The sequence below is a fragment of the Chinchilla lanigera genome, unplaced genomic scaffold (genome assembly GCF_000276665.1).
Source record: "Chinchilla lanigera isolate Chin_1 unplaced genomic scaffold, ChiLan1.0 scaffold00007, whole genome shotgun sequence".
Classification (NCBI taxonomy): Eukaryota; Metazoa; Chordata; class Mammalia; order Rodentia; family Chinchillidae; genus Chinchilla; species Chinchilla lanigera.
In genome coordinates, this window is record NW_004955408.1 from 21836752 (window position 1) to 21848754 (window position 12003).

At 47.3% G+C, this 12003-nt stretch overlaps 1 protein-coding gene across 3 annotated transcripts in view; it reads right to left on the reverse strand.

Annotated features, from left to right (window-relative positions):
- Positions 1 to 12003, reverse strand: part of Slit3 (slit guidance ligand 3) — a gene marked incomplete at its 5' end in the record, with an annotated part of 603472 nt that overhangs the window by 117265 nt on the left and 474204 nt on the right. For all 3 annotated transcript variants that reach the window (XM_005376304.2, XM_013509153.1, XM_013509145.1), the window contains 2 exon segments: positions 3510 to 3581; positions 9394 to 9465. In XM_005376304.2, the coding sequence (XP_005376361.1) occupies positions 3510 to 3581; positions 9394 to 9465 (144 nt within the window).

A 12003-nucleotide genomic window follows, 5' to 3' on the forward strand; every position in this document is an offset into this window, starting at 1 on the left:
ACCCCCTTTGCGGTGCCTCCCTGAGCTGCAAACATGACTCACACCCCAGCAATAAATAAGCATGTGGGAGGCCGGCCAGCTCTGTCCCCTCCTGAGCCCAGCCTATAGAATGTTTCTTTTTAATATCCCATTGCATCCTAGGAATTCCTGAGCTTAGCCCTTTAGTCATCCATCTAGACATGGCTGTAGGTACACAGGGGCCTCTGCAGATGGCTTGGGATTGCTGAGTCAAAGACTGGCTTGCAGGAACAGATAAGAAGCTTCTATTTCCATCCTTTCTTCTCATGCTTTGAAATCCAGGAAGCTAAGAACTCAGAATCTCCTTGTCCTTCTCTCTGGTTTAATTCTACATTGTCCCTCACAACTGGTATGCTATTCACAGGTATCATCTTCCATGACATGTAAAGCCTGGGAAAGGAATCTACTGGCTTTGCCCCTCCGGCCTAGAGTCCAGTGGCTCTCTGGACCTGGACCTTGCTGACCCTCCGCATAGCAACAAAGAAGCCCTTCTGGCCTTTCTGCTTCCCTCCAAAGTGGACCTTGCTGTCTTGTGCGTCCAGCCTTCGCTCCAATCAAGGAACTGGGCTAAAGAAGGTTTGGTTAGTTTGTTTTTGTTAAAATCCCTGCTAGGGGCCCTAAAATGTACGGAATGAATGCACTATTTAATTCCCCCTTGGATCACAAATCCTGGCTGTGACAGTCATTTGAGGAGGCAAAATATTAGGATGAGGAAATGGTAAATGGGAGCGATAAACCAAATCCCCCATTTCCAGCCACCATCGGGAGTGAAGAGTGAGCATCTCCCGGAGCCTGCGGGTGTGTTTCATTAACGTTTCAACAAATTAATGACTAAATAGAAGTCAGCATGATGGCTCGGGCTCACATTTGTAATTCATATTAATGTCCCACTGTTCACTGTGCCAAATGTAGTAATGCCACTGTCTGCTCATCTCAGTGGATGTCACAATTCCGAGTGTAGCAGAAGCGGGTGAGCTGGTGGGGCTGGGAGGCTTGGGGCAGGGGGTCCTCACTCCACCAGTCACATCTCCCGAAGGGACATCTCCAAGCATACTGGATCACCTCACGTGCCTGGGCACCCATCTCAGCGACACCTGTGTGTGACTCTACCTGACTCTTACCCCAGAGCCTGGATTAACTATCTTCCTGCCTTTCAGGCCACAGCCCCAACATCTCTCCCTTGGAAGGCTTCTAGATATTTCTATGAATTTTTTCACCACCTGTTACTCTATTATTATTTCCTCAAAGCATTCATTTAAATCTTACTTTTATACTTATTTACTTTTAACTTCTATGTCACCCCAACGGCTCCTTGAATCTAGGTTCCATGAATATGGTGACAATATGGGATTTGCGCATGGCTGGGTCCCTTAAATCAAGGACAGAACATGTTTAGCACAATAAACATCTGTTGAATGAATGAATGAATAAATAAATGAATGAACAGAAGTAGGGGAAGGCTCCCCAGCTCTTTAACTTGGCCACTTCTGAGCTGGGGCTGGATGGGTTTACAGTCAGCTCTCAGTTCCATGGGGCGTGAGTCTTGTCTTTCTTGTTCCCTGCTACATTCTTGGCATACTGTCTCCACTGCTCGGTACCGAGTAGGCATCTCCTGAAGTGATGGGTGAGTGAATGGTGGTGAGAGGCAGTTCCTCTAAACAATTCTCAGTATCTGTTTGAGAACTGGTTGGTGGCATGGCAAATTCATGTTCAGCAACTACATTTTGAATTTCTTTTCCTGCAAGACAGAAAGCATCCCACTGTCCCTACGCTGTCCCTAAATCGCAGCTGAGGAGAAGCAGACAAAGGGAATGGGAATGGGAAGGCGTGGAAGGGTAGAGATAGGATACAGTGGCAGACAGCCGCTCTCTCCCTTTCCGTTTGTGATCTTCGGCACAATAAGCAGACACTAATCTTACACACAGTCCTGTCTTTGATATCCCAGCCAGATGTTCTTTTCGATAAATGAAACCAATTTTCTCTGCAGGCATCAGACAACAACTGAATCAGAGACTTCCCTGTCCTCAGCCCCTGCCCAATGGATGGGGCCAGGTAGCCGGGCGAGGGTTGCGCCTCTTGTTACCTGCTCTTTCACACATTAGGCAAACAGGTTGCATAGGGAAGCATAACACGGACAGCCTGCCTCTGAGCATCTTCCTTGCTGCCTCAAAGCCTGCATGAGGGGAACAGGCCACCAGGTGATTTAAATAATATCAGTCAATGAAGACTTTACTGCGTCTTACTTTTGACTTTCCACATTATATAGAGTTTCCAAAGCATGGAGATTAAGAGCACAGGTTCTGGAGCCAGACAGTTTGGATCCATGTTCTGCCTCTCCTACTTATTCCTGGAGACTTTGGATAGGCTGCATTTACTTGCTCTAACATAGATTTTAAAATGATCACATGCTAGGTACAGTTCAAGGTACCAGGAATACAATCAGGCACAAAACAGAAAAAGAGTGTTGGTCACTCCATTTCTTTATCTGTCGATCAGTTAGCAGATTGTGTAGTTTAGGTTGTTGTGCAAATTTCACCCATTAAGACTCCAAGAACATAGCTGGGTGTGGTACCACATGCCTGTAATCCCAGCACTCTTAGAGGCTTAGACAGGAAGACCACAAGCTCAAGTCCAACCTGGGCATCTTTGCAATTTAGTGAGGTCTTGTCTCAAAATAAAAAATTTTAAAAAGGGATGGGGATGTAGCTCAGTCCAAAGGCCCTGGGTTCAATCCCCCATATTGAAGCATAAGACAAAACAAAACAAAACAAAACAAAACACAACATAAGCCTTCTAGAACAGTACACAGTGGTATACAGTCAGTGCTCAATAAGTGCTACTGACTATTGCTATTACTGTAAGCATGATCACTAAATGTGTTAGGTGGGGAAGATACCACTGTCCCTGTTTTTCTGCACAGACATAGAATGCTCAGGTGACTTTGTTATGCCCCCGTGTGAGCCACCCAGGAAATCAGAACACACCGTATGCCTTCCTACCCCAGGTGGCTCCAGTGTTTGAAAGTCAAAGAATGGAAGGGAATAGGATGGGGTATATATCTTCTCAGAACATGGGCCATGAGGTTGGTCAGGAGAAAAGGCCTACAAATTAGCAGAGGAAAATAAGCCCTTCTTTTGGCAAGGACGCATACGTGGCTGGGAAGCAAGGGACTCTCAGTGATAGATGCACATTACCATTCTGGCCTCTGTCCTCCCTAGAGACAGCACAGCTGCGGTGTACAGGGGAGGGAGCAAGGACAGGGGCGAAGATGCATTCGAATTAGAAACCAATAACTGGGAAAGCTGCTGGGCACTTAATCAATAAAAATAACGCAGTTGAGTTGTAGAAATATTCCCCAAGATCAATGTCCCCTGAAGAAATATTTATTTCTTTCACCAGGTTGCCACAAGTGTGTTAGGGAACAGAAAGTCTGCGAAACCCCTTCTGGAATAGATAGATGCCCGCCCCACTCCAACCCAGGCCCCACTTACAGCGATGTGAGAGACTTCAGGCCCTGGAAGGCATCTGGAGCTATGTCCGATATCTGATTCTTGCTGATGTCTCTGCAAACATTAACAGGAGAGTCTGAGAATGTAGTCTGAAGGTGATAATAACCATCCCCAAGTGCAAATTGAGCAATTCAGGCATTCAAAATGGTGAGGATTAATTGATCAATTGTGCGATTCTTTTATTCATAGCACAAGAGAAGGCATCTATACCATTCATTTCCACTGCCTGGTGACAGAAGACATTAACTTTGTACCCTTCTGCCTGGGTTTTAATGGACTCTCTTCCACTGTTCCTGGGCTCTGGTACAGGTGGGCCTCACTTTGTAGGTCCAAACCCGTATCTAGGTCTTGGTATCAATCAGTTAATGACACAGATCAAACAGGAACCAGACTCCTAGGCCAGGCTTCCTTTAAGCAGCGCCTTTTTGACTTATGCCTCCCCAAGTGCTTATTCATCTCCCTGAAAGATCTGAATCAGTGACTCCCCAGTGAATTTCCTTCCTGACCTAAAAGGAGCTTTGGGGCAAGGACATAAACCTCTGTCTGGCTCGATATATCCCCTCGGATGTGTGATGGAAACACATCACGGGATTCTCAAGGGACACTTTGAGATACGGGTTTGTCACTGGCTGCCCACATTCCTCACTTGGGAGCAAACCCAGTGAGGTGACAATGTCTGGGGTTTCAGATAATGTGTCTGAGATGGTGTCATGTGACAGAAGGACCACGGGCTACAAGGTGCCTAACCCGGTTTTATAGGTGCAGAGCAACCTCCCGACCCAGCTCCTTCACAGAGGCCCTGGACTGCCCATTTTCAGCACCCAGGCCTCTCTGAGAACTGGCCACTGGTTCTTACTAATGGCCGTTCGTTCTGTGAGGGAGATTCTCTCCCTCAGAGTCATTAGTTCAGGGCTGGCCTTTGGGTTTCCATCACTCCAAGGAGAGACGCTCCAATTTCCTGTGACAACAAACCTCTCCAGTTCTTTTTCTTTAACAAAATAAATCAATGTCTCCTTGCTTTTGTGCAGCAGAGGGAGAGCTGGGGTCCTTGCAGGTCAACAAGGAGGAGACAGTGGATACTGAGAAGAGAGAAAAACTGAGCAAGCTGTAAGCAGTTGCCTCCAGCGAGGCCAGACGCCCAGCCTCTGAGGCACACACAAAGGACAGTGTGCTCGAGACCGTTCCCTCCTTCATCTGGCTGCCTTGGCAAGGGCCTTGCTACCACCTTGGGGCTGGACCTCTGCTCCCTTCCCCCACCGTTCCCAAAGCCTGTAAGTTGAAAGATATTTCACAGGTTAGGGCCTCTTCTGCACAGCTGTCTAGTTTATCCCTTTAGCTGGCGAGATCGCCTCAACAAATCCACAGATTGAGCTTGCAAACTCGTCAGCTTACACTGGGCTTTTCTTCAGCGCTCTGTTTTTGTATAAGGGTCTTAACAAGCAAATACCCCGGATTATCCTAATCTCGCTCGCCCTCTGTGTGGCTGCCTAGCAAAGCATCGTAGGCAAGCAAGCAGGGTTTGCTCAGATCGCACTAGGGAGAGGGCCTGTTTTGACTCTTTTCCCCGGTCACTGGTTGTTCCTTGAAGGTGCTCAGACCTCTAGCAGGCAAGTGGAACCCCTGCAGCCAGCGAGGAAGCCCTCTGTCTCTGATCTGTGAGGGCAACTGAGTTTTCAGGACACAATTAGACTTGTGGCCTCAGCCTTCCTGATAGCATGAGGTGGGAAGTCTGAGGGTTTTGGAGATGCTGGAGCCCGGGAATTGAAGTGATAGTTTAGCTGGGAATTGACCCTGCTGGTTACCTTTTCTACCCAATTTTGCAAATTATGTGTATACACATCTATCTATCCATCATCTATCTATGGTTATAACATGATGTTCTGAAATGCGTATTCACTGCGGACTGGCCAAATCAGGCTATTTTACTTACGCGTTACTGCACATGTTCATCATTGGCTTGTTGGGAGGCCATTTAAAATGGACTCTCAGCAATTTCCAGTATACGATCTCTTGCTGTTAACAATAGTCACCATGTCATACAACAGCTCTCTTAAATTTCTTCCTCCTGCCTAACTGAAATTTTGTATTCTTTGGCCAACATCTCCCCAGTTCGCCGTAGCTCTCACCCCTCCCAGAGACTCTGGGACCTACCATCCTACTCTGTTTCTACAAGGTGGCCTTTTAGAGACCTCATGTGTAAGTGAAATCATGTGGAATGCTTTGTCTTAATTCTTAATTCTGCAAGAGGGAGACAGCATCCCTGAGAAGTCAAGGACCTGGAGCCACAGGTGACTGGACATAGTCATTTGGGTCCAGAGTGGGCATCTTAAGTCTCCGGGTCCCAAGCTCAAGGCTGTTGTTGTTCCACTATAAGGGATGCAGTGCACAGTGGTATGGGACAGGAAGGCAGATTGCGGACAGCTTCAGCTGACCACGGACCTCTACACTATCCCCTGCCCTGTCTGCCAAGAGGTAGTCCTGGAATTGACTTTGTACATTGTGGTCACTCTTGACCAATGGCTCTCAAACCTCTGTAGGGTGTTCTACAACACAACCCCAGAAAGTTCTGTCTTAGTAGACTGGGGCTTAAGGGATAGAAATCTGCATATTTGACAAATCTACAGGACATCCCTACACACAGGGTCCATGGGTCTTACTTTAGGCTACAGTGGTTTGTTTATTTATGTGTTTATCTATTTATTTAGTCTTTTTGAGACAGGGTCTTGCTATGCAGCTCAGGTTGGCCTTGAGCTCACTTTGTAGCCCAGGCTGGTTTCAAACTCCCAGTGATCCTCCTGCTTTAGCCTCCTGAGTGCTGGGATTACACGTGTGCGCCACCACACTCGGCCTGCTACAGTGGTTTAGAGTCAGATCAGTCTCAGACCGACCTCAGTCCCCTGAAGTTGTACACTGGGTGACCAAGAGCAGTGGTTTTTAGAGACTGACGAGGCAAGTTCAACTGCATTCAAGTGTTAAATGGGAATGTAAGGATGAGACACTAGGCGGTCCTGGAGCTGAGGAAGACCATTCTACCTAAAAGCAGTGAACAGAACTCTCTACACCATCTGGCTAAACAACTTGCGTTTGGCCTCAAGGTGTCAAGGCTATCAGGAAACCTGCTCTATAAAACCAGGCAGCAGAGTGATCTCCAGCATTTTCTATTCTCCCTCCAAGTGGCTTTTCTACCTTGATAGCAGTTTTTTCAAAAAAATTCTGGGAGTGATTATGTATGCATGCATACATGCATTCATGTATGTATGTGGGTGTGTATGTATGTACAACATGGTGTGAGATTCAATCCAGGGCCTCACACATGTTAACCAAAAAGATCTATTGTTAAACCATACCCCCAGGCTTTTTAACAAATTTTGTTTTAAGATAAGGTCTTGCTAAATTGCCCAAGCTGGCCTTGGACTTGGGATCCTTCTGCCTCAGCCTGCTGAACAGCTGGGTCACAGGCATGGACCATCAAGCCCAGCTACTGCAATGTTTTTGAATATTAAGGTGACCATTAGAATTAGGTAAGAACACAGTGTATTCATGGATAATTCATTTTTTTAGAAAAGAGGTAAGAACAGGATGTCGTTTAGTCACAGCTGGGGGAAAAATTTCTTTAGTCAAATACTGGGAATAAACCAATCATAGATACCTAAGAGAAATTCACACTTAAGAGTTTGAAATCCATTATTACCTAGGACTCTACTTCTCCCAAGCCATTAAACTTCTATCTGGATTTCTGAAGTTCTATTAGTCAAAAAAACTTTTAAGTGGGCTCTTTTCCCAACTGCCATCCCCTTGGGGGAAGAAAGGGCATCATAATAAATATTGGCAGCATCAGAAGTAATCAAAAATTAAATTCTCTTTCCAGGTCATGGCAGAGAAGGTCTTATGAATTTTGAATGCACCAATCGTGGCAATTCCTATAGGATGGAAAAAGGATGGTAAAACACAGCCAAGCTCTAAATTACCTGGACTTCACAAAAGATTAGAGCAGTAACTTAAATCATGCAAGAGATATAGGTTGGGCCAGTGACTGAACTTGTCATTTTTCACTGAAATTACTAAATGGCTGCATAATCAAGCTGGGCTTTAAAAATGAATGGGGGCGCTGCACAGAGCCTGAGCTGGGGAAGCAGGGACACCAGGAGATTAATGACCTGAGGTTTTAAATATTAAGGCCTGTATTTATACAGCTCCTCCAGCAGGAATGCCGCCAAGCGGAGGGAAGAAGTCCGCACTTAGAGCTGCCTCATTATGGTGGTTTCCCCTTCTGGAACCGCACCAGGAGAAAGTCTTGTTTGCGTTGGATTCCCGGGGAGATGGGAAGGTGGCTTCCTGAAGTCTGAGGGTAAAGCCTACTAATGCCGCTGTTTCACAGGGATGTTTACTTTTAACATAAAAGGAATCAGCAGACCTTGTTAATGGAGGCCCTTCCCACTCAAGGGAAACCAGTGAATCAGCCTGGAGTGGAAGGAAGACGCATGGTCAGATCCACGCATACACCTGCCCTCTCTCTTTCTGCTGTGGGCAGGTGTGGGAGGGCACTTGGAGGAAGCAGAAGGAATTGAAAACAGCATCTCCATTCCTGGGTTAGAGAAATGGTTTCCCCGCCTATAAAAAGGGGAAGGGATCTCCCTCCAGAATCTTTATAACTACTATTGCAATGGTTGGGCCATTTCTGAATCCTACTTGTTCCCCTTCAGAGTGTCCAGTGCTGAGTGACTCACAGAGCACTGCTCAAGGTTGCCATGTGCCAGGGATGGACGATGACACCATCGCCATGGAGGTGCTAAGGGTGATGATGCAATGGTGTTGTCACAGGCTGTGGTGAGGGGTTACAGCAGGCTCGTGTGACCAGGGGTTGAGGTGATGTAATGGTGGGTGTGATATGGGCTGCAGTGGCCATAGGACATTGGGTTTGACCAAGGACTAGTCATATGACCACAAATGAGCCAGTCAGATGACTGCTTATTAGCTAAATCCTCCAAGGCTTCTTCTTTCTCTTAGAAAGAACAGGAAGGCCTAAGGGCTCCTGTGATCTAAGCCCTACCTACCCCTCCAACACCATTTCCCCCTCTTTCCTCCCTCATTCCATGCCTCCTTGCTGTTCCACAGACCACCACGCACATGTCCCAGGCCTTTCACTTGCTCTTCCCACTGTCTGGGCCAGTATCTCCAAGAGCTCTTGCTCATCTCCCGCTTTATTTAGGCCACCTGCACATGGAAGCCTTCAGGGGAAAGCCGCCTGCCAGTGTTCTGTCTCCTTCCAATTTTTGGTTTATTTTGTAGTACATATCAATTTTAGATATTTATTGCCTGTGTGCCTATGTTCTCCTACTTGAATAAAAGCTCCATGAGTGCAGGACTTGTTTCTGCTCCCTGCTCTCTGTAGATTATGGCGTAGACAATAGTCACTGAGTATTATGACCTGAATTACATGAGTGGAGGGATGTTGGTGGTGATCATACAGACGGCTGTGGGGCACTCACAGGGGGCTTTTAAACTCCCCTTTAGGTCTATGTCTCTATAGCCATAGACATTAAACACGGCAATATGGATTTTGGGGGGATCCAAAATATCCAAATATCTGTCCTCCCACACAGATAGTTTTACTTTGCTGTGGAGTGGACACACCTAGCTGTACATATCTAAGCTCATGTGCCTCACAAGCTGTGTACAATACGTCTGAGCCTTTCCTGCCAATGTTAGGACTTTATCTTGGATCTAAAAATGGATGTGATCCATCAACTGGAAAGGCTACTTATTACACATTGCAGATACGTACCCTCCCCAGCATACACACATACCACCGCCACCAGCACCACCATGAAAACACTTGGGCTCAGTTGTTCCCGGGGGAACTCACATTCGCTTCAGTTTCTTGTACGGGGTGAAGGCTCCCGCGGGGATGGATTTGATGGAGTTCTGTTCTAGGCGTCTGAGGGAAACAGAACAGAGAAGAGTCAGTCAGCCATTCATCAACAAGTGGTTGCTGAGGGCCACTGTGTTCTCTGGCCTGGAGGATGGGCTGGCGTCTCTGATCAGAAGGCAGACATTCTGGTGGAAGGAGACAGAGACTATGCTGTGACAGCCAGTGAGGTGTTTCTGGAATGCAGGGAACAGTCCCAGGGTCCAAGAATCTTTGGAGAAATCTAAAAAGGATGGTTTCTCCTTGAGGGTTCTCAATTCTTGCTTATTACCAGCTGCCTCTAGAGAAAGCTGTAAGAAGGAGCCTGCCAGAGTGCTGAAAAATCAAAGGGAAAAAAGGAAAAATAAAGAGATGGACCATGGCCAGCAATGCTTATTTGTCATGAAATCATGTCACTATTCAGTGAAAATTTCAACCGCACAGCTAATGGAAAGAAATTTCAACAGCTGACTTCGTTTCTGGGATTTTCAATTGGCTGCTTTAATATGGTAGACAAGTAATCAGAAAGTCTTTAGGCTCCCAGCCTGCCATTCATCACACTGGTTCTCTGACAACCTGAGGCCCTAGGAGCCCAGGCAAGACCGCTGTCCTGGGATGCTGCTGGAATCTGTGGCTTCAACTTCACACAGACTTCTTGACATGCTTCCGCTCTTATTGCTCTGGAAAGAGAAAGAGATGCTGCAGGCCCAGGGCCCAGGACCAGGAAGAGAAGAGGCCATGGGGAGTAAGTTAGCGTTTCCATTCTTTACGCTTTGATCTCTCAAATGACTTCCTATCACCAGAACAGGTGTAGTGGGAAACAGGCATGAGCGGGAGGCGGGGTGCTCTATTACAGATGATGAATGACACCCTGGTCCAGGCTGAGGACTGAGCATCACATCCCCATCCATCTCTCTTCTCCCTGAGGTGCAGATCTTTTCATCACTTCCTCATTTGGAAATGATATTCCCCAAACCCTCAGCTGGGAAGACTTAAGAAAAGGTGTGAGTGGAGCGGGGAAAGTGGAGGAGGCAAAAGGGAGAGAGAGGGGAGGAATGGGCTTCCTTGGAGGCTATGTCTAGAGGATGCACATTTCTGGCTGGGCTGAACCCATTCATCTTGAAGAGTAATCCCCGCTGCAGAGTGGGGGAGACAGTTGTATTAATTTGTGCCTCTGCGATCTCATCTTCATTGGGGGAACAGAGTATTTGTTACTGGAACTGCTAATGGAGCAGTTTGCCAGCAATTTTCCCATTTCAAACAACATCTCAGCTGCTAATGTGGAATGGTTTGTCAGGCCTACCCATAATACAGACAAATCACTCTCCAGGAAAAAGGAAGGGGGAAAGGTGGGGGGAGGAAGGGAAGGGCGGGTGCGAGGAGAGAGGGAGCATCAGGACAGATCATTCTTGGCTGCTGGATGAATGGAGTCTACAAATGAGACTGCCATGGTCTATTAACAATGTCTTTGTGCCCTGCTGGAGGGGGACAGGAAGGGTTCTTTGCTGGGACTTCAGCTACAGGCAGGCTGGACAGGGGTCTGGCTGGCTGATGGGCTCATGATAAGCCACCAAAGCTTGCCACAGGGTTTCAGGGACTGTGGGCTACTGGCTACAGCCACCCACAGAGGAGCCTGCCTTGACCGAAGTTCCAAGGACATTCTCATTTTCCAGTTGAGCACAGAGTTCAGCAGGAATTTCTCAGCCAAGACAGCAGCTCTATGGATCTCTGGGGCTGCCGGTCAGGTGGCACGTGCTCTGCAGGAATCCTGTGATTCACCTGCCACTTTGGCAAGGGGTTTGGGCTGGCTGGTGCCCCTGGGGAGAACCCCTGTCTGTAATGATGGCAGCCCCCGTGGCTTTTGCAGGAGGATCTACTACTCCATGGATATGGAGGGAGAACTATATACATATAATATGTAAGAACGGAGGACAATGGCATTGCCTTTGGACAAAGAACAAAGAATTCCTAGCTCAGCCTGTTAACCCTGGGTAGAGACCTTGTCCCATATTGCCAGCTCCTCACGCTTGCTCACTCTAGGGATCTGGGCATAGGTATCGCCTTCAGTCTCCCAGCTTCCCACGTGTTTGGATACTGGCTGAACATCCTTCCCTTAGTGGAGCCTCAAGGCCATGATGATGGGAGTTAACCTTGCCCTAGGAGGCATCAGGGATTTGTCCAAGGTGTGCAGATGGCGGTAGCTGTGACTAGTCTGTGCACCTTAGAGATACAGTAGAGAGAGGCAAGGGCAAGGATACCAACAGCAATACAAGGTAATGTGTTTCAGGTGCTTAGATCAAGCCACCAGGCACTGTAGTGAGTCTTATATGGTATGTCTAACTTAATAGTGATACCCCTTATTAGTTATCATCATCTCCATTTTAAATATGAGAAAACTGGGGCTCAGAGAGGCAAAGCCACTTGTCCAAATTCACAAAGCCAGGAGGAGCTACAGCTGGGACTCCCACCGAGTTCTTCTGATTCCAAAGCCGGGACTCTCAACCACTGAGCTTTACGGAGCCTTTGTTGTTTCAGTCCTTGACAGCTCATCTCCTGGGAAAATGATGC